Source organism: Sphaerodactylus townsendi, linkage group LG14 (assembly GCF_021028975.2).
Source record: "Sphaerodactylus townsendi isolate TG3544 linkage group LG14, MPM_Stown_v2.3, whole genome shotgun sequence".
Lineage (NCBI taxonomy): Eukaryota > Metazoa > Chordata > Lepidosauria > Squamata > Sphaerodactylidae > Sphaerodactylus > Sphaerodactylus townsendi.
The window spans coordinates 29,247,587-29,266,242 of record NC_059438.1 but is presented as its reverse complement, the minus strand read 5'-3'; the positions used below and the strand labels follow the sequence as shown (position 1 = coordinate 29,266,242).

General features: G+C 43.5%; 1 protein-coding gene across 7 annotated transcripts in view; it reads right to left on the bottom strand.

Moving 5' to 3' along the window:
- Positions 1-1,313: 1,313 nt before the first annotated feature.
- NTF3 (neurotrophin 3) overlaps positions 1,314-18,656 on the bottom strand; it is a 104,834-nt gene continuing 87,491 nt past the window's right edge. For all 7 annotated transcript variants that reach the window (XM_048516230.1, XM_048516233.1, XM_048516232.1 and 4 more), the window contains one exon: positions 1,314-3,641. In XM_048516230.1, the coding sequence (XP_048372187.1) occupies positions 2,844-3,641 (798 nt within the window). In that variant the 3' untranslated portion in view covers positions 1,314-2,843. The remainder of the gene's footprint in view (positions 3,642-18,656) is intronic.

Below are 18,656 nucleotides of genomic sequence, written 5' to 3'. Positions count from 1 at the left end.
CTCTTCTATTTCTATTTAAATAGGGGAAATTGTGCAAAACTGGGATCAAGAAGGGCTGGTAATCCCATGGGCTGGGTTTTTAAGACAAGGAAGCCAATATAGCAGGCATCCTTTGACTAAAACTTTACCTCTGGTGTGATTTTCATGCTCTTCGACGCAACTTGGAGAGACAGATCAGCAACCATGTAATATATTGACAAGTGTGACAATACAAATAGATTTTTAATGCTTCTTTCACTTTGGAATAATTAAACATGTTTTTAGAAATGGTAGCAAGAGAAAATTCCAATTTTCTTGTGAAAATGCAGTACAGAACAGGCCAGATGCAATTATCTCATTTCCAGCTCTCATAATTGGTCACAACCAGATAAATCCAACTTTTGGATTGTGCTAGCAGAGAATGCTGGAGGCATACCACTTCACTCAGGTTTTATCAATCACTGCCCTGAAATCAGCCAAAGAAGAACTCATCCCAGGGTGTGAGGGTATAGAATTCTTTGCTAAGGAGATGGGGGCTACCCTTTGAGGGTCCATAACTTTGGACCCCCTGAACCAAATTGCACCAAACCTTGGGGGTGCCATCAAGACAGTCACCAGATGATACCAGGAAATTTTGGTGCAGATACGTCCAAGATTGCCCTCCCTGCAGGAACATCTCGAAATTTGCCCAAGAATCTTTGTTCTGCATTGAGTTTCTGTATTGCTGTCAATGGGGGTTGCAGGCTGGGGGGGGCATATTTCTGAAGGCACAGTCTCAAAACTGTCAGGGTCTCATCAGAAGACTGCCCTAATGACACCTCCCAGGTTTGTTGCAGTTTTGTTCAGGGGGGCCAAAGTTATGGACCCTCAAAACAGTAGCCCCCATCTCCTATTAGCTCCCATTGGAAACAATGGGGGATAGGGGCACCCCCTTTGGGAGTCCATAACCTTGGACTCCCTGAACTAAACCTCACCAAACTTGGGATGTAGCATAAGGACAGTCTCCTGATGATACACTGAAATTTTGGTGCCTCTAGCCTAAAAACCGCGCCCCCTGCAGGCCACAAATGGAAAACCACTAAAAATACCCAAAAATGAACTCTGTATTTTGATGCCCCCCACAAGGTGGTGACCTCAGCAGCTGCCCACCTTGCCCAATGGGCATTATGCCCCTGGATTAAATACAGCATTTTTCTCACTTCTCTTTATATAATGTTGTTATAAGATAGTTGAAGTTAAATCAATTAAATACAGAAAGCTGACCTGGAAAATTGGAGCAGAAGGCAAATGCTGTAAACTTCAAAAGGTGGAAATAGTTGGTAACTGTACGCAGCAACCACTGTGCAACGTTTTAATCAGAAAATATTTCAACTCGAATTGCAAATCCACATTCTAGCATCCGTGAAGTTAACAGTGCTTTACAAGCTCACAGTAGCTTGAATTCAGCAATGCACAAACAGAAACAGAAACTACTTGGTGTGAGTTCTGCTGCCACCAAATCTTCCACAATGCTTCTTCCCTGTAAACTACAGAACTTAGAAACAGATACGGTAGCACAAGATCTTGTGCAAGTGGAAATCAACCGGGAATACAGTAAGTTTGACTTAGTGCGAGCAGCTCCCACAGCCTTTGTTTGCTTCTTCTTAGCTCTAGAACAAGCAGACATTTTGCACAGGATTCAATCCAATGAACATAGATGTAGATATGCATTTGTATGCACACAGATGCACTTAATCCACGATTACTTGTGAGCAATTAAAACTGTACTGGGACCCTTGTGTGTAACTGCACTGTGAGTCAGAAATCCTCCTGTTAATAGCCTGTCATTTTATTCCATTTTTACAGGGCTCTGGTTCAACACAACCTGGGCTTTGATTAATGTTTCAGATGTCTTTCTCCATTAAAGGCAGTGCAAAATGGTCTCCGTCGTTTGGCTCTAATGTCCACTACGAGAATGTATCTTCTTTGCTTGGGTTGCGGGGCACTTGAAATCTGAATACGATTTCTCCCCTGCGGTATCTTGAAGAAAATCAGTTTAGTGATAGATCACAAATCACACGGATTATTGGAAAGGAGATGAAAACTTCTTATCATAAAAATGTGCTTTAAAAAAAGAAATCCATCTTTTATATATTATATTAATGAGCCGCATAGATTGCTCTCGGTTTTGGCAAGAGTCTGTTACACATATTTTAGATTTTTCCCGAGCCTTCTAAAGGGGAATTGCAGCATTAAAACCAGTAGGAAAACAAATGCATTTGAAAAAAAATATTAAACTGGAAGATTGTTAGAAGTGACTTGGGAAGAGCGACACAGTAAACACAAACTGTAACACTAATGGTAAATCTGGCAGTGCATACAGAAAATGTATTTTATTGCTAGACGATGACTGGACCGCTCTTGTTAGCTATGGGCTACATTGCTGGATTCAGTTTCTGGGGTGGTATGGGGGGAGCTGTTACACTTCTTTTAATTAAACACAAATTATATATCTTGGCAATTTCTTTTAACAATTCAATCCGATTTCTTTTAACAGAGGTTTTTTTCTTTTAACTCAATGACAGTCAATGGATTGACAATACTGAATGAAAAATACTGTTGTTACAGAAAGATTTTACAGGCAGGTTATGGAAAGCTGCAGAGAAGCGGAAGGTCACAAGCAGTAATGAAAACGTAGCGCTGCCAGTGGTACGCACCCATCCTTTTCTCGCCTTTACTGAGAAAGCTTCTATATATCTCGTAGGTTGGCTGACGTTTAATAAATAAGGACAACTTATAATATATAAAACAATATAAACATGTATATGCTACATGCATATCATATAATTTAGACGTAATAATTTATATAGTAGAGTGACGCAGACCTATGTTCGCCCGATTTTCCTGGACAAAGCACACACGCAAGAGGTGTCTATTCTAATCCATCGCCAAGCTATGAGTTTGTTGTTTTCCGAAGTCAATGCTCGCACAAACGTTTGGGACGTTTTGCACTGAGAATTCCAGTGCTTATCGTCTATGCCTCGGCAGCCACTTCTAGCGGGTTTAGCTTGTTTACACCTTGTTTCGTAAAAATATTGTTTGACTGGGGAAGGCCCCATTCTAATTTCCCCCAGCACAGTGACCTGGTTTCCTTTAATGTCAATGGCGGAAGATTTGTCTGTCACCCATCGGCTCTCACTGTCACACACAGAGTACTCCCCGCGGTGGCTCTTGCTTTCGGCAAACCTCTTCCGACGAGAAGTTCGGTTCCCCACCACAGAATTGCCAATGTAATCCTCCATAAGATATAAGGGTGGGGGTTCCAGTGGAGTGTTGTCACTCAGCAAGACCCGAGGAGAGCTGTAGCGTCTCTGTTGCCTCAAGAGTTCTGTATCCATCGAGATAACTGGCTGGAAATCCAATTTCGCATTTTCTGTACTGTCCACATCTGGCTCAATGGCCTCAGCTTTCTTCACTGTGTCTGCAGTGCTATTCTTAATATCAACCACCTGCTTGGATACTTTGCTTTTCAAAATGTCTGCTTGAATGAGTTTTATAATGAGAGAATTTATCGAGTCTTCCGGCAAACTCCTTTGATCCATGCTGGTAGATTGGATGCCACGGAGATAAGAAAGAAATATCACATAAAACAAGATGGACATCACCTTGTTCACGTGTAAGATCTGGGAGGGAAAAAAAGACAATTGTGAGTCAGTTTAGAGGCAATCACTTGAGCGTATCCATAGAAATGCCTTGGCCTGTCCTGATGATTTGTTTTAAAATGTGTTACAAATGCAATATTTTTCACGCTACAAGCAAACATGCACTCATAGATCCACCTTCTACTGCATCAGACTAATGGTCTATCAAGAATAGTATTATTTGCTTTTGACTTCTGATAGTTCTCCAGATTCTGAGGCAGAGGTTTTTCCCATCATTATTTGTTCCTTTCAGAGGTGGAGCTTCCACGGGGCAGCTTGGGGACAAACGCCCCGAGGCAGCTGCCATTCACATCACATAGGGGGTGGAAAATCACCCCCAAACTCTTCCTCCTTCCCCTTTCAGCCCGACCCAGCCCCACTCCACCAGGCTGCCCGACCCAGCCCCACCCCACCAGGTTACCTCTCAGCCCGGCCCCGCCAGGTTGCTCCTTTAGCTGGTGGAGCCCCTACTGGCAGAAGGAGCAGCCCAGTGGGGACGCCACCGGGTGCCCCTCAGCCCAGCAGGCTTCCCTGGACAGCCATTACCTAAGGTAAGTGCGGTGCAGGGGAGCACCCAAAGCAGGTGTTGCTCCAGGCGACATTTTCCCTTACTATGCTTCTGGTTCCTTTGAACTATGATGTTGGGGATTGAATTTGGAACTTTCTAAGTGCAAAGCAGATGTTCTGTTACTGAGCCACCATGCATCATATATATATATAAAGATAAATATGGCTCCATAACATTAAATAACTAAAACCAGGTAAATACAGCGTACATAGATAATAAACAGCGTCCAACAATTAAACCCCCCCAGAGGGGAACGGAGGCCCCATAGATGCAATAGGGGCCAATAGGGGCAATAGAAAGAAATATCATAATTGAGATATAATTGATAAGGCCATTGGATTTAATTATTGAGCAGCCCATTGGATTTAATTATGGAAAATAATTAGTTTAGATTCAATAGTCAATTTTATTTTCAAAAAAGAGGTAGCAATGGGAAGTCCCAAAACACCCAATATTGCCAATTTATTAATGACTGAACTAGAAAGAATCCTTATTTGCAATAGAATCCATAATCCATTTTTAAATACATTTTCATATAAAATATTTGTTGAAGACATATTTATCATTTTCATTGATGGGCAACAGGTGGAACCGTTTTTTCAAATGTATTAACACTATCCACAGAATATCAAATTTACCGAAAAAATACAACTATATTCAGGTATCTTTTTTGGACACCAAAGTGTATGTTGATTTGAATAAGCAACTTTATCTAATAGTTTGTTTAAAAAACCCACTGACTGAAATTTGTATCTCCATTATGACTCATATTACCCCACACATTTAAAAAATAATTTATTTAGGCAATTTTTGCACATGAAACAGAATAGTAACTTTAGTAGGGACTATGTAATAATTAATAATTAAGATTATTAAAAGTACAACTTTTGAGGAAATGATATCCCTGGCACACTAAGGATGTGAGAGAAACAGCTGATTTAATAAGGATGGATTTTACTTAAACCTAAGAAGCATATCAGTGCCAATAGGTTGTCTTGTGTCTTTAGATGCTCAGGTTTGAATACACAGATTTAAAATTTTATAAGTATTAGACCCTAGTCACAGACATCTCAGGCTGTGAGAAGCTACCACTGGTAGGATTTAGGAGAATTAAAAACTTGTGATTCTTTGGTTCATTCTGATATGAAAAGTAGTGACAGAAACTGTACTGATATTAAGGGGCACTTTAAATGGGGAAAATGTGCAGCATGCAGTTTTGCTATAGTAACTAGGGCCCCTTCCGCACATGCAGAATAATGCACTGAATAATTATTCAGTGAAGAATTATTCAATGCATCTGAATAATTATTCACTGAAGAATTATTCAATGCATCTGAATAATTCACAGTTGTTTGCAAGTGAATTTTGCTATTTCGCACTGTTGCTATTTAAAAAGGAATTTTCTATAAGACAATTAACTTCTGAAGAAGTTTGATTTTTTAAAAAGCTTTACCGAAATATTTGTAAAGTACAGAGAAAGTGTAACAATATATGGGATAGGAACACAAATTATAAAGACATCTTGGAAACAAGATAATCAAACTTGGATTCTAAGAAGAGCTGATTTCTGGACTTTGGCTAGTAATTATAAAACAATATGTATGTTGAAAAGTAATTTTTTTTATGACTGGACTACATTTTTGTGCATTTGTTTGAAATTAAGAACAAGACCCTTTTGTAGCACAGAATCATAGAGTTGGAAGACACACCAAGGGCCATCAAGTCCAACCCCTTGCAATACAGGAACACACAATAAAAGCACTCCTGACAGATGGCCATCCTGCCTCTCTTTAAAAACCTCCAAAGAAGAAGACTCCACCACACTCCAAGGTAGTGCATTCCACTGTCCAATAGCCCTTAGTGTCAGGAAGTTTTTCCTGATGTTTAGGTGGATTCTCTTTTCCTTCATCTTGAACCCGTTACTCCTGGTACTATTCTCTGGAGCAGCAGAAAACAAGCTTGCTCCCTCATTAACATGACATCCCTTCAAATATCTAAACAGGGCTATCTAAACATCTAAACGTATGAAGCCTTTATTTCATTTCTCATTAATGCAATGTGTATACATTTATAAACAGTGATTTATTGTTTGAGGTACAGTCCTCTCTCCAGGAAGTCAGGCAAAAGGGTCTTCTCTAGCTGCTTTCCTGAAACAAACTTAAATGGAGATGCCGGAGAGTGAAATGGATACCCATGAATGCAAAGCAACCAGTAAAAAATGGAGCCTCCATGTTCAGAGCTACGTATGAAGGTGTTTTATATTGCGCCAGACTTCTGACTCATCTAACCTGCCATCCCCTGCATTGACTAGTATCAGCAAGGGCTTTTTCAAAGGGAAATCTGGATTGTGAAGCTGGTCCATCATGCAGCAGCGCGGCTCCTCACAGGTGGCTCTCCTAGGGACCATATCTCCCCTGTGCTGTGCCAGCTGCACTGGCTCCCAGTGGAATACTGGATCACCTTCAAGATCCTGATTTAACCTATAAGGCCCTTCGTGGGCTGGGGCCCTCATACCTCACAGACCATCTTTTCCGTATGTCCCAAATCAGCCTCTCCGCTCTGCAGAGTCAAATTTGCTGGTCGTTCCTGGCCCCTCAATGATGCGACTGGCTTCTACCCAGGCTAGAGCTTTTACTGCCCTGGCCCCTGCCTGGTGGAATGTTCTCCCTCCAGCCAACAGGGCCCTGTGGGACCTTGGACAGGCCCTGCGGAACTGTCCAAGGTCCCGCAGGGCCTGTAAAACAGAGCTGTTCCACCGGGCTTGGGCGGGGGAGGCTAGTCACTGATTGCCTCCCTGCTACTCTCCACATACCACTGCTCCGACTGTTTTGTGCCGTGTCGGTCCCCTCCCTGAGGGATAGGAAGTCTTCTCGGGTTGCCATCTGATGTCAGTTTTTTGGGATTGTTGTTGCTGAATTTAATTAATTTGGTTTTCAACTGTGTGATTTTAAGTTTATTGGGGGTGGGCAGCATATTAAGTCTAATAAATAAAAATAATTCACATGTTCCCTTTCCTGGTGTGTGTGAACATGCCTTGTTGCTTAGAATCCATGACCGACAGAAGTCTACAAAGAGTGGGGGAAATCCACAGAATTGGGACTTGAACTGCATTAATGCAGAAGTATTTAATTTTTGATTGTACTAATCTCTTGGAATGGCACATTTTCTCCTGGAAGGGTACATTTTGTGTTTAGGGGTACATTTTAAACAAATATCTGTTAACTGCTGGCTAGAATGTCAGACAGAGAACTTTTACACTCCTAATTCCCAATATTCTTTTTACTAAAAATGCCAAGGATTTAATGTGGTTGTGATATCTTTCACATGTAAAGGCAGCACATTAGCTCCTCCTTTATTAATCAGAAACTTGAAACTCCCATGTTTCCAAAGTGGCTTGTGATGCAGAACTGCCTTGCTACAAACCGAAGCCCCAACCCCCAGAAAGCTCTGGCAGATTTACAATCCTACGTGAAATTACTCACATGCAAGTTAGACCTGTCTAATACCATTGGAAGTTTTGCATATGCAGCCAGAGGTGTAGCAAGGAGGAAAATCACCTGGTGCACTGGTGCGTCCTCTGTCCCACCCTGCCCTGGAACCCCGCTCCCACCTCTGCCCCCACTCCGCCCCCACCCCACCCCGCCCCCACCCCACCCCACCCCCACCCCCACCCCACCTCCGCCCCCACCCCTCCACGTCGCCGGAATGCCCTCACCACACCCCCACAGGGGTGCATGCCCGGTGCGTTGTGCAACCCCCCCTCCCCATCCCCTTGGAGCTACGCCTCTGTATGCAACTTGCAGGAAAACTGAACCCCTTGGAAGTGATCTAGAATGCAGTCTCTATATCGCAGGGTAAATAAGAGCTGTTCTCTTAGCTGAATGTGGGATTTGTAAATTGACTTTTTCTAACTCCTTACATAATACCACCAAGATTTACCTGTGTACTGATAAAGATCGAAGATGAAAACGTGACCGTACCACAGATCATGTTCTCGCCAACTAGCCGGGGGACTGTCTTTGTCAAGTAATCAGGAGATCGGTTGTGGTGGGTTTTCCGGGCTGTGGGGCCGTGGTCTGGTAGATCTTGTTCCTAACGTTTCGCCTGCATCTGTGGCTGGCATCTTCAGAGGTGTATCACAGTGAGAAGTGTTTTGCACATTGTGTCCAACCAGGAAATTGTCAACCTGAAATGTCCGGGGATTGTGCCGCCTTGTCAAGAAAACTTTTGTGTCTCATTTATGATATAGATATTTTGGTCATAGGACTTGAATGGAGTGAGATCCTGGTTTATTTAATTATTGATGTATTGATGTATTTTGGAGGGATTGTTTCCCCAATTTAGAGCTGCTTACTTAGCATATTATTTATTGCATGCACTCAGCACTTTTTTTGCACTTCATTACTGCATTAAATCACAGACACTTGAATATTGCTTGCGTTTTCATCGTTCAAGCAGCCTGGGTACAGTGTGACTTTCCCCGTGATATAATCAAACTACCAAACAGAAAGGGAAAAAACCCACCACAATATTCCCCCCCCCAACAAAGATCCAACTACTGAGTCAGTACAAAAAAACATCAAAAACAATCCTCCAAGTGACCAACCCTCTACTAAAAGCCCCATCTGAAGAATGTGGCTGTGCAGTGCTTCCCAAATAACTATACAATTGGAGCCTGACTGACACACTGCAGGCCAGCCATTATATAAGGATGGGCTGCTGCTGCTAAAAATGTGGGGCAGATCGAGGCAGACTTCCTATACCTGCAAGATGGGGGTCCTGCAAAAAAAAACCCTTGCTCCAAAATGCATAGTTGCTTCATGAGGGCACAGTGGGAGAGGCAGTCTTGGAGACATGTAGAGTCCACCAGTGCATTGGTGCACCACAAGGAGCCAGCATGATGTGGTGGTTAAAACTCTAATCTGGAGAACCAGTTTCATTTCCTACTCTTCTACATGAGTGGCAGACTCTTCTCTGGTGAACCAGATTTGTTTCCCCACTCCTACATCTTATGGAGTGGCCTTGGGCTAGTCACAGTTCTTCAGAACGCTCTCAGTCCACTTACCTCAGAAGGTATTGGTTGTGGATAGAGGAAGGGAAAGGAGGTGGTCAGCTGCCTTGAGTCTCCTTACAGGAGAGAGAGGCGGGGTATAAATCCATACTCTTCTTCTTCCAGTAAAAAAAACACGAGCAGAAGATTATTGCATCCAAATCTCTGCCCCAGAGGTTACTTGGGAGAAGAGATACGGGGCTGATGTTTTCATGCATCCCATGACTTGTTCTAGCCTATGTGTACGTATCAGCATGGCATGCAGTTGTCTGTTGCCTGCAAAACCTCCATCTATTGAATGTGCAATTCTGAGCAGAGTTACAGTCTTCACAGTCAACTGGAGTCAATGGGGTTAGAAGGGTCTAACTCTACTTAGGATAGCACTGTAAATGTGCCAGTTCTTACTTGGCAAAAGAGACAAACTAGCTGTGCAAAAATGTATTTTCTGATAAGTTACAAATTATTCTTCCCCACCCTGTAACAGCAAACTGGTAGAAGTGGGGGGGGAGGGGCAGCTACTCTCTGTCAGTGGGCAAGCTGCCCTTTTATGGACAAGAAATGTGTTTTCTCCATTCTTCTATTCTGTTATTGAATGAGCTCACCTTAGTCTAGACTACTTCTTCCTTATTGCTAAATGAAAATGTAAGAAAATACATTCAGTTTGTTGTGAAAGATCTTGGTGTTCCATAAAAACATGAGCCTAGGTATGAAACAGAATTCTAAAATTCAGAAAGAACAGACTTATCAAACCAAGTTGTTTGGGAGAAGACAACAGCAGTGTCAGAAGAGAGGAACATAGTGGTTAAAGTAGTGCAGTGGTTCTCAACCTGGGGGTCGGGACCCCTTTGGGGGTCAAACGACCCTTTCACAGGGGTCGCCTAAGACTCACTGCATCAGTGTTCTCCATCTGTAAAATGGATAAATGATAGGGTTGGGGGTCACCACAACATGAGGAACTGTATTAAAGGGTCACAGCATTAAGAAAGTTGAGAACCACTGAAGTAGAGGGGCCAGCATGTCTGAGGCTAATTTCAGAATGAAAATAAACCATCTACCCTGGATTTGATTGAATAATGAATCGTTTCTGTTAATAAATGAAGAAGAGTTTCGATTTATACCCCACCGTTCTCTCCTGTAAAGAGAGTCAAGGTGGCTTACAAGCTCCTTTCCTTTCCTCTCCCCACAACAGACACCTTGTGAGGTAGGTGAGGCTGACAGAGTTCTAAAGAACTGTGACTAGCCGAAGGTCACCCAGCAGGAATGTAGGAGTGCAGAAACACATCTGGTTCACCAGATAACTCAGGTGGAGGAGTGGGGAATCAAACCCGGTTCTCCAGATTAGACTCCACCTGCTCTTAACCACCGCACTACGCTGGCTCTTCTGGATTCAGAGAATGATTTCAAAATCAAGTACAGATGGATCCAGTCATGGTTTGACTTTGGATTACATCATAAGATGCAGCAATAAGAGTTTAAAACTTTAGACCAAGGGGGAAGGAATAGGGTTACCAACATCCTGATGGCACTAAGAGATCTCCTGCTATTATATTTGATTTCCAGATGAGACCAGTCCCCCAGAAGAACATGGCTGCTTTGGAGAGTGGATTTTATGGCATGATCTCCTGATGAAGTCCCCAAATGCAACCCTCCCCAGCTTCTACCCCCAAACTCTGCAGGTATTTCCCAACCTGGAGCTGGCAACCTTGGAGAAGGGAGCAGATTCTGCTCCATATTTTTTAAAAACAAGCCAATATGTACATAGGCAACAATCCTAAGGACATTTTCCCAAGAGTAAGCCAATTGAATGACATGAGACTTACTTCCAACTAGACCTCACACTTGTTCCCACTGTAACTTATGGCTCCAATATGTTGCACAGTTACTTAGGAGTACATTCCACTGAACTCAGCATGACTTACTTCAAAGTAGGGAGGAGCAGATCCCCAGCATTCTGTTGCTTTAAGGTACTAAAAGCTGATTTTGAATTGCATTGCTGCCCTTCTTTGGACATAGAGTGGGGTCACTGGGGGGAGGGGGGAGGGGGAGGGGGAAATAAGGTATCTGTGAATTTCCTGCTGTGTCAGGGGATCGAGCCCTTTAGGGGTGAGGCAACTTATAAGTCGAATAATATATAAAAAATAAATAAATTGGACTAGATGACCCTTGGGGTTCCTTCCAGCTCTATGTTTCTATGTTATTCAATTCCATTTTTGCAAGGACAATTACTAAATTTAATTCCAGAATTGGATTCTTCTTACATAGCTGCAGCTTCCAGTTGGTTCATTCATTTCCCCCCCTCCCCCAACAGCCCTGACCTGGATAGCTGGGAAGCCACAAGGCTAGGAACCAAGAAGAAAACACAGTAAATTACCTAATCAATATTTATTGCACAGGGCACTCCATCTTTAAGTTAAAAATACTCTATATTCATGAAAAAGTGAATGGCAAACAGTCCTACAGATCACATAAATGGTTACACTATATGAACTATGTGTAGCCATTTATGTGATCTATATGACTGTTTTTCATTCAGTTTTTAATGAATATAGAGTGTTTTTTACTTAAAAGATTGAGTACTCTGTGCAATAAATGTTGATTGTATAATTTATTTTATTTTATCATTGGTCCCTAACCTTGCTAGGGTTGGTCGATGCTAAAAAAATTTGGTAAAATTCGGATTCGGGTGTTTGGGGACATAAATGATTTGTATGCTCGAATCCGAATCATAGCCAATTTGGATATGCCCGAACATTCGGGTAAATCTGAAAAATTCGGGTCCATTTTTAAAAATTGTTTGGTGTTTTTACACGTTTTGGCATGCAGAGGGTGCAATTTTAAACCTAGCAGCACCAAACCTTCAGGTTATCATCCGGAGACTGTCCTGATGATTCTCCCCAAGTTTGATGAAGTTTGGTTCTTGGGGAGAAAAGTTATTGACTCTCAAAAGGGGTGCCCCAATCCCCCATTGTTTCCAATGGGAGCTAACAGGAGATGGGGGCTCCACATTTGAGGGTCCATAACTTTGGACCCCCTGAACCAAACTTCACCAAACTTGGGAAGTATCATAAGGACAGTACTTGTATGATACCCTGAACTTTTGGTGACAGTATCTCTAAAACTGCGCCCCTCACAGTCACCCAAAGAAATTTCCCCAGATTCTGTGCTCTGTATTGGCTGGCTGGCTCCATTGCAGCCAATGGAAAATTTCCGAGGGCTGTGGAGTGCACATTTCTCATGGTAAACCCACAAAACTTTCAGGGTGTCTTCAGGAAATTCTCTTCATGACACCATCCAGATTTGGTGACCGTTGCTTCAGGGGGTTCAATGTTATGGGCCCCCAGAAAGGTAGGGTCCATCTCCCACTGCCCCCATAAGCAAAGTTCCTCAAACCTGGATGGTGTCATCCAGAGACTCTCCTGAAAGTTTTGTGACTGTACCTTGAGAAATGTGCACCCCATAGCCCTCCACCAGAAATTCCGCATTGACAGCAATGCAGAAGTCGCTGCAGAAAAAAAGAATCTTGGGCAAATTTCTGGGGGTGCCTGCAGGCGGCACATTTTTAGACATATCAGCACCAAAATATAAGGGTATCATCAGGAGACTGTCCTTATGATGCTCCTCAAGTTTGGTGCAGTTTGATTCAGGGGGGCCAAAGTTATGGACTCTCAAAGGGGTAGCCCCATCTCCTTAGCTCCCATTAGAAACAATGGGAGTTAGTGACCCCCCCCTTTGAGGGTCCATAACTTTGGCCCCTCTGAACCAAACTGCACCAAACTTGGGGGGTGTCATCAGAACAGTCTCCTGATCATACCCTGAAATTTGGTGCCACTAGCATTAAAAATTCCGGTTTGCATGAAGCCTGCTGGAGTGAGTGAGCGGTGAAACACACAAACCAGCATTTTTAAAGCTAGTGACACCAAAATTTCAGGGTATGATCAAGAGACTGTCCTGATGATACCCCCCCAAGTTTGGTGCAGTTTGGTTCAGGGGAGCCAAAGTTATGGACTCTCAAAGGTGTAGCTCCCATCCCTATCACCTCCCATTGGAAACAATGGGGGATGGGGCACCCCTTTGAGGGTCCATACCTTTGGCCCCCCCTGAACCAAATTGTAAAAAACCCCAAAACGTGAAACTGACCATAGCCCTATTCCCATACTGCGCCCTAGAACTCCACGTAACACTAAGGCAAGCCTGAGCCGCTGTCCTTGCCTTAACCCTAACACTAGTCAATTTTTTTATTTAATTTATTTTTTGTTACAATTTTGGGATCTATTTATGACTGAATAAATTAAATAAAAATGATAAGTTCACGTTAGGTTTAAGACAAGGACAGGGGCTCTGGCTTGCTTCAGTGGCAGTATTGAGTTCTGTGGGCGCACCGAATATCAAGGCTGCGGGCAGTTTCAGGTATTTCAGGGCTCGTACCGCAACTCTTCCCACTAGTTTCTTGAAGCCCAACCCTAACTTATTATTCTTATTTAATTTATTCAGTCAAAAATTGTTCCCAAAATTGAAACAAAAACCCGAAACCTAAAACTGACCATAGTCCTATTCTCAGACTGCGTCCTAGAACTCACTGTAACTCTAAGGCAAGCCTGAGCCCCTGCCCTTGCCTTAACCCTAATCCTAATTTATTATCTTTATTTAATTTATTCAGTCCAAAATTGTTATCCAAAAAAAGGAAAGAACCCCAAACCTAAAACTGACCATCACTCTAATATTGGACTCCGCCCTAGAATTCAACTTAACACTAAAACAAGCCTGAGCCGCTCCCCTTGCTTTAACCATAAGCCTTATAACAGCGTTACAACAGCGTTACAATGGCATTACAATGGCGTTACAGCAGCGTTACAGCAGCACTACAAAAACTCGAAACATAAAACTGACCATAGCCCTATTCTCAGACTGTGCCCAACAACTCAACACAACACTAAGGCAAGCCTGAGCCCCTGCCCTTGCCCTAACCCTAATCCTAATTTATTATTTTTATTTAATTTATTCAGTCAAAAATTGTTCCACCAAAAAAGGAAAGAACCCGAAACCTAAAACTGATCATCGCTCTAATATTGGAATCCGCCCTAGAACTCAATGTAACACTAAGGCAAGCCTGAACCGCTCCCCTTCCCTTAACCCTAAGCCTTATAATGGTGTTACTACGGCATTAAAATGATGTTACTATGGCATTACTATGGCGTTACTACAGCCTTAAAAAACCTGAAACCTAAAACTGACCATAGCCCTATTCTCAAACTGCGCCCTTGAACTCAACATAAAACTAAGGCAAGCCTGAGCCGCTCCCCTTGCCTTAACCCTAAGCCTTATAACAGCATTACAATAGCATAGTAACAGCGTTACTATGGCATTACTACAGTGTTACTACAGTGTTACTATGGCATTACTACAGTGTTAAAACAGCGTTACAATGGTGTTACAAAAACCCGAAACTAAAAACTGACAATAGACTGCGTTCTTGAACTCAACGTAATACTAAGGCAAGCCTGAGCCCCTGCGATGTGTTCAGTCAAAAATTGTTCCCCAATAATGGAAAGAACCAAAACCTAAAACTGACTATAGCTCTAATATTGGACTCCGCTCTAGAACTCAACGTCACACTAAGGCAAGCCTGAGCCCCTGTCCTTGCCTTAATGCTAATCCTAATTTATTATTTGTATTTAATTTATTCTGTCAAAAAGTGTGCCCCCCCCCCAAAAAAAGAACCCAAAACCTAAAAATGGCTAGCCTGATCTTCTCGGCTCTCAGAAGTTAAACAGGGTTAGAATTTAGATGTGGTACACTCCAGGAATACCAGGGTCATGAAGTGGAGCCAGGCAACGGTACACCACCTCTGACCATCACCTGCCTTGAGAATCCAATGGGGTTGCCATAAGTCCGTTGTGATTTGAAAACAGAAGCACACTCCAGTGAGATGTTTTACTGATGCACGCATGCAGACATCGCAGTCTTATACAACTACATGTAGAGTTGTATCAAGGCTACATTTCTGCGACACGTGACCAGTGCCCTTGGGTTGGGGAGAGGGGGAAGGATACAAAGGAGCAGATGAGACCATATGTGGTAGCAAGCACGATATGCACAGTGCACCTACAAAGTCCAGACTCTTTTAAAAAACAAAAGCAAATCGATTCCAACTGCATTTGATCTATTTTAGGGTTGCCTAGAGGCCTTTACTGCTACAATTGATGTCCAGGTGACAAGAGATCAGCTCACCTGAATAAAATGGCTGTTTTGGATGGTGGACTCTATGGCAGGGGTCTGCAACCTGCGGCTCTCCAGATGGCCGACTGGCCATGCTGGCAGGGGCTGATGGGAATTGTAGTCTATGAACATCTGGAGAGCCGCAGGTTGCAGACCCCTGCTCTATGGCATTATGCCCCTTTGAGGTCCCTTCCCTCCCCAAACCCCATTGTCCTCAGGCTCTGCTCCCAAAATCTCCAGATACTTCCCGACCCAGAGCTGGCACCCTAGTCTGTTTGGAAATAAGGTTGCCAACTTTGGCCTGGGGAATTCCTGGAGACTTGGGGATGGTGCCTGGGAGGGGAGAATTTGGTTAGGGATCCCGTATAAAATCTAAGGGTACGCCATAAATTCTGCCCTCGTTTTCTCCAGGGAAAGTGATCTCTAACCTGGAGCTCAGTCATAACTCCAGGAGACATCCAGGCCCTGCTTAGAGATCGACAGACACTGTTTTGGAAGAAATCAGGTACATCCCACACCTGTGCAACAAAAGTTCTGAAGCATCCCCACTTCTGAGCAGCACTGATGCGAACATCCACAATCCTGCAGCTTGGAACACATGAGCCTCCAACTCTCTCCTCCCATCTAAAATGAGCACTGTGACTTGAGTGACTTTTTGAATAAGTTCACCAGTGTCTGATGAACTAGGAGCCATGGGAAACATATTCCCTCGGGTGCCTGTTGCCCGGGAAATTACATTTCTCAGGACTCCTGGTGATGTCCCAATGCTTCCTGCCTGCTTCTGCAGCAGCCATAGCTAGATAAATGATGGTCAGGTTAAGTGGGAGTTGGTGGGGCATGCAGGGCAGGCTGGGGACATCAACAAGAGCCCCACAGGTTTCCCATTGGTAAAAGTGGGGCTCTACAAGGGAAGGGTGAGGGGTTTTATGCCTAATGCTGGCCCAGTTTACATGGCTTGTTATATACTTGAGGCGTGGATGCAGTAAATGTTTCTCATAAATACTGCAATCTATTTGCACAGAGCACTCTCTCGTCTGGTCCCTTCTTGAGCACTCTGCTTATAACTTGGAACACCAGCAGCTCCTCATACCTGAAGCCAAATTAATTCTGTTTTATTTGGATTTGGGGATTTGAACCATGTAGCCCTGCGGTTGGAGGGCCCGGAAGGTCTTCTGAGGAGACTTCAAGTCTCACAAGCGGACATGCCAGCGATCCCAGCTGGATCCTCCTAGGTGGATAATATCCAAACATGACCTCCATCTAAGCTTACACCAGTCTATAATGAAATACAAAGTGGAACATTCTGTCCAAGTTCCTCTTTCTGGTGATGTTATGATTCATGTATGCTATGTAACAATATTCTGGAATATCTTTAAGCCTGAACTAGGCCTAGTTCTCACTGAGTTGTAAGTTTGTCTTTATACACCTGTAGAGGGAATCATGAAAAGGACCCATGGAGCCCACCTGCCTTCACAACTCCTATCAGTATGTAAGTAAAGGCACCAGAGGTACCATGACCAAGAACTGGAGGCCTGTGCATATGATAGTGATTAGATTCAGGAGTGGGGAACTAGGAAAGGGGTCATGGCCCAGCAGAAGAGCATCTACCCATATATACTCATGCATAAGTCGACCCGTGTATAAGTCGAGGCACCTAATTTAACACCAAAACCTGGGGAAACTTATTGACTCATGTATAAGCAATCTTTGGAGCACTGCCCTTTTAAGAAAATCATAGAGACACCCTGCCCAAGCGGCAGCTTCCCTGAAGCCAAGCCTCAGAGCCTGTGGGGAAAGGAAAAGATTAGTGGGTGGGCGGGTGAGTGAGTGAGTGAGTGAGTGAGTGAGTGAGTGAGTGAGTGAGTGAGTGAGTGAGTGAGTGAGTGAGTGAGTGGTGAGTGGCGGAGGCTGCGGCATTGCAGCCTTGGGCATGGCAGGCGGCAGAGGTAGCTTCAGCAGTATAAGTCAAAAGGAGGTGGCTTTTTTTTGGGGCACAAAATGTGCTGAAAAAGTTGACTTATACGTGAGTATATACGGTACTTGGCATGTAGAAGATCCCAGGCTCAGTCCCTAGCATCTCCTCTTGAAAGGTTCAGTTGGTAGGTGATGTGAAAGCCCTCAGCCTGATACCCTGGAGAGTTGCTGCCAGCCTAAGTAGACAATACTGACTTTGATAGACCAATAAGTCTGATAAGAATAAGGTCTCATAAGAATAAGGTCTGATAAGAATAAGGAATAAGGGAGCTTCATGCGTGTGTGGTAAGTTCTCCTGTGCAAAGTCCAGTGAAATGAATGATGAATAGAGGCTACACCAGAAGATGGATCATCAAGGAAGGGTTAGTCTGATGATATGTCTCCTGTGGGTGGCATTCAAGTGGAAAGCAAGCCCATCATGGGGAGGCAAGGAAAGATAGTTTGGAGCAGGGGACTTCAAACTATGGCCCCCCAGATGTTCATGAACTACAATTCCCATCAGCCCTGCCACTTGGCCATGCTGGCAGGGGCTGATGGGGGTATGAATCCCATGAGCTTATCTGGAGAACCTGGTTGAGCCTGAATGAAAAAATGTTTTTTTTCTCTGCAGTATGAATTGTTGGTGGCCTCCACCATTTGAAGATCAAACTCGTGTTGGGTTCCCCCCCCCCAGTCAAATGAAATTTGCACATAGGAAGAACTGAAATCCTATCAGAGGAACAATTTGCTGTTTAGGAAGCATTGCTCAGCTCTTCTGGTGGTTCCCCTTTAGTAGCAGAATGGTGTCCTGCAAATTGGCAGCTGATTCAGGTGCATCTGCATAGACCAGTAAACCTGCAGTGAGACAATATTAAGAGACTAGAAGAGGCTAAAACCTTTGGCAGAAAATAAAGCGAGAGTCAACGTAGCAATTGAAAGCTGGTGCATCTGGAGAATCGTTATCCTGAGCCGAGATATTAAATGGGAGGGAAACAGTTAGGAAGCAATGATAGCTAACCAGACCTCGGGGGGATTGAAAACCTTTGCTCAGATGCACATTTTATTAAAGCAAAAGAAACAAATATTGAGAGGAAACAAAATATTGAGAGGAAAACGGATGTGACCCTGGAAAAAGAAATGGGAAAAGATATGGTGGCCAGAAAAGGGGGGCTCTGCATGCAGAAATACACTTACAATAAAGATGGGAAGA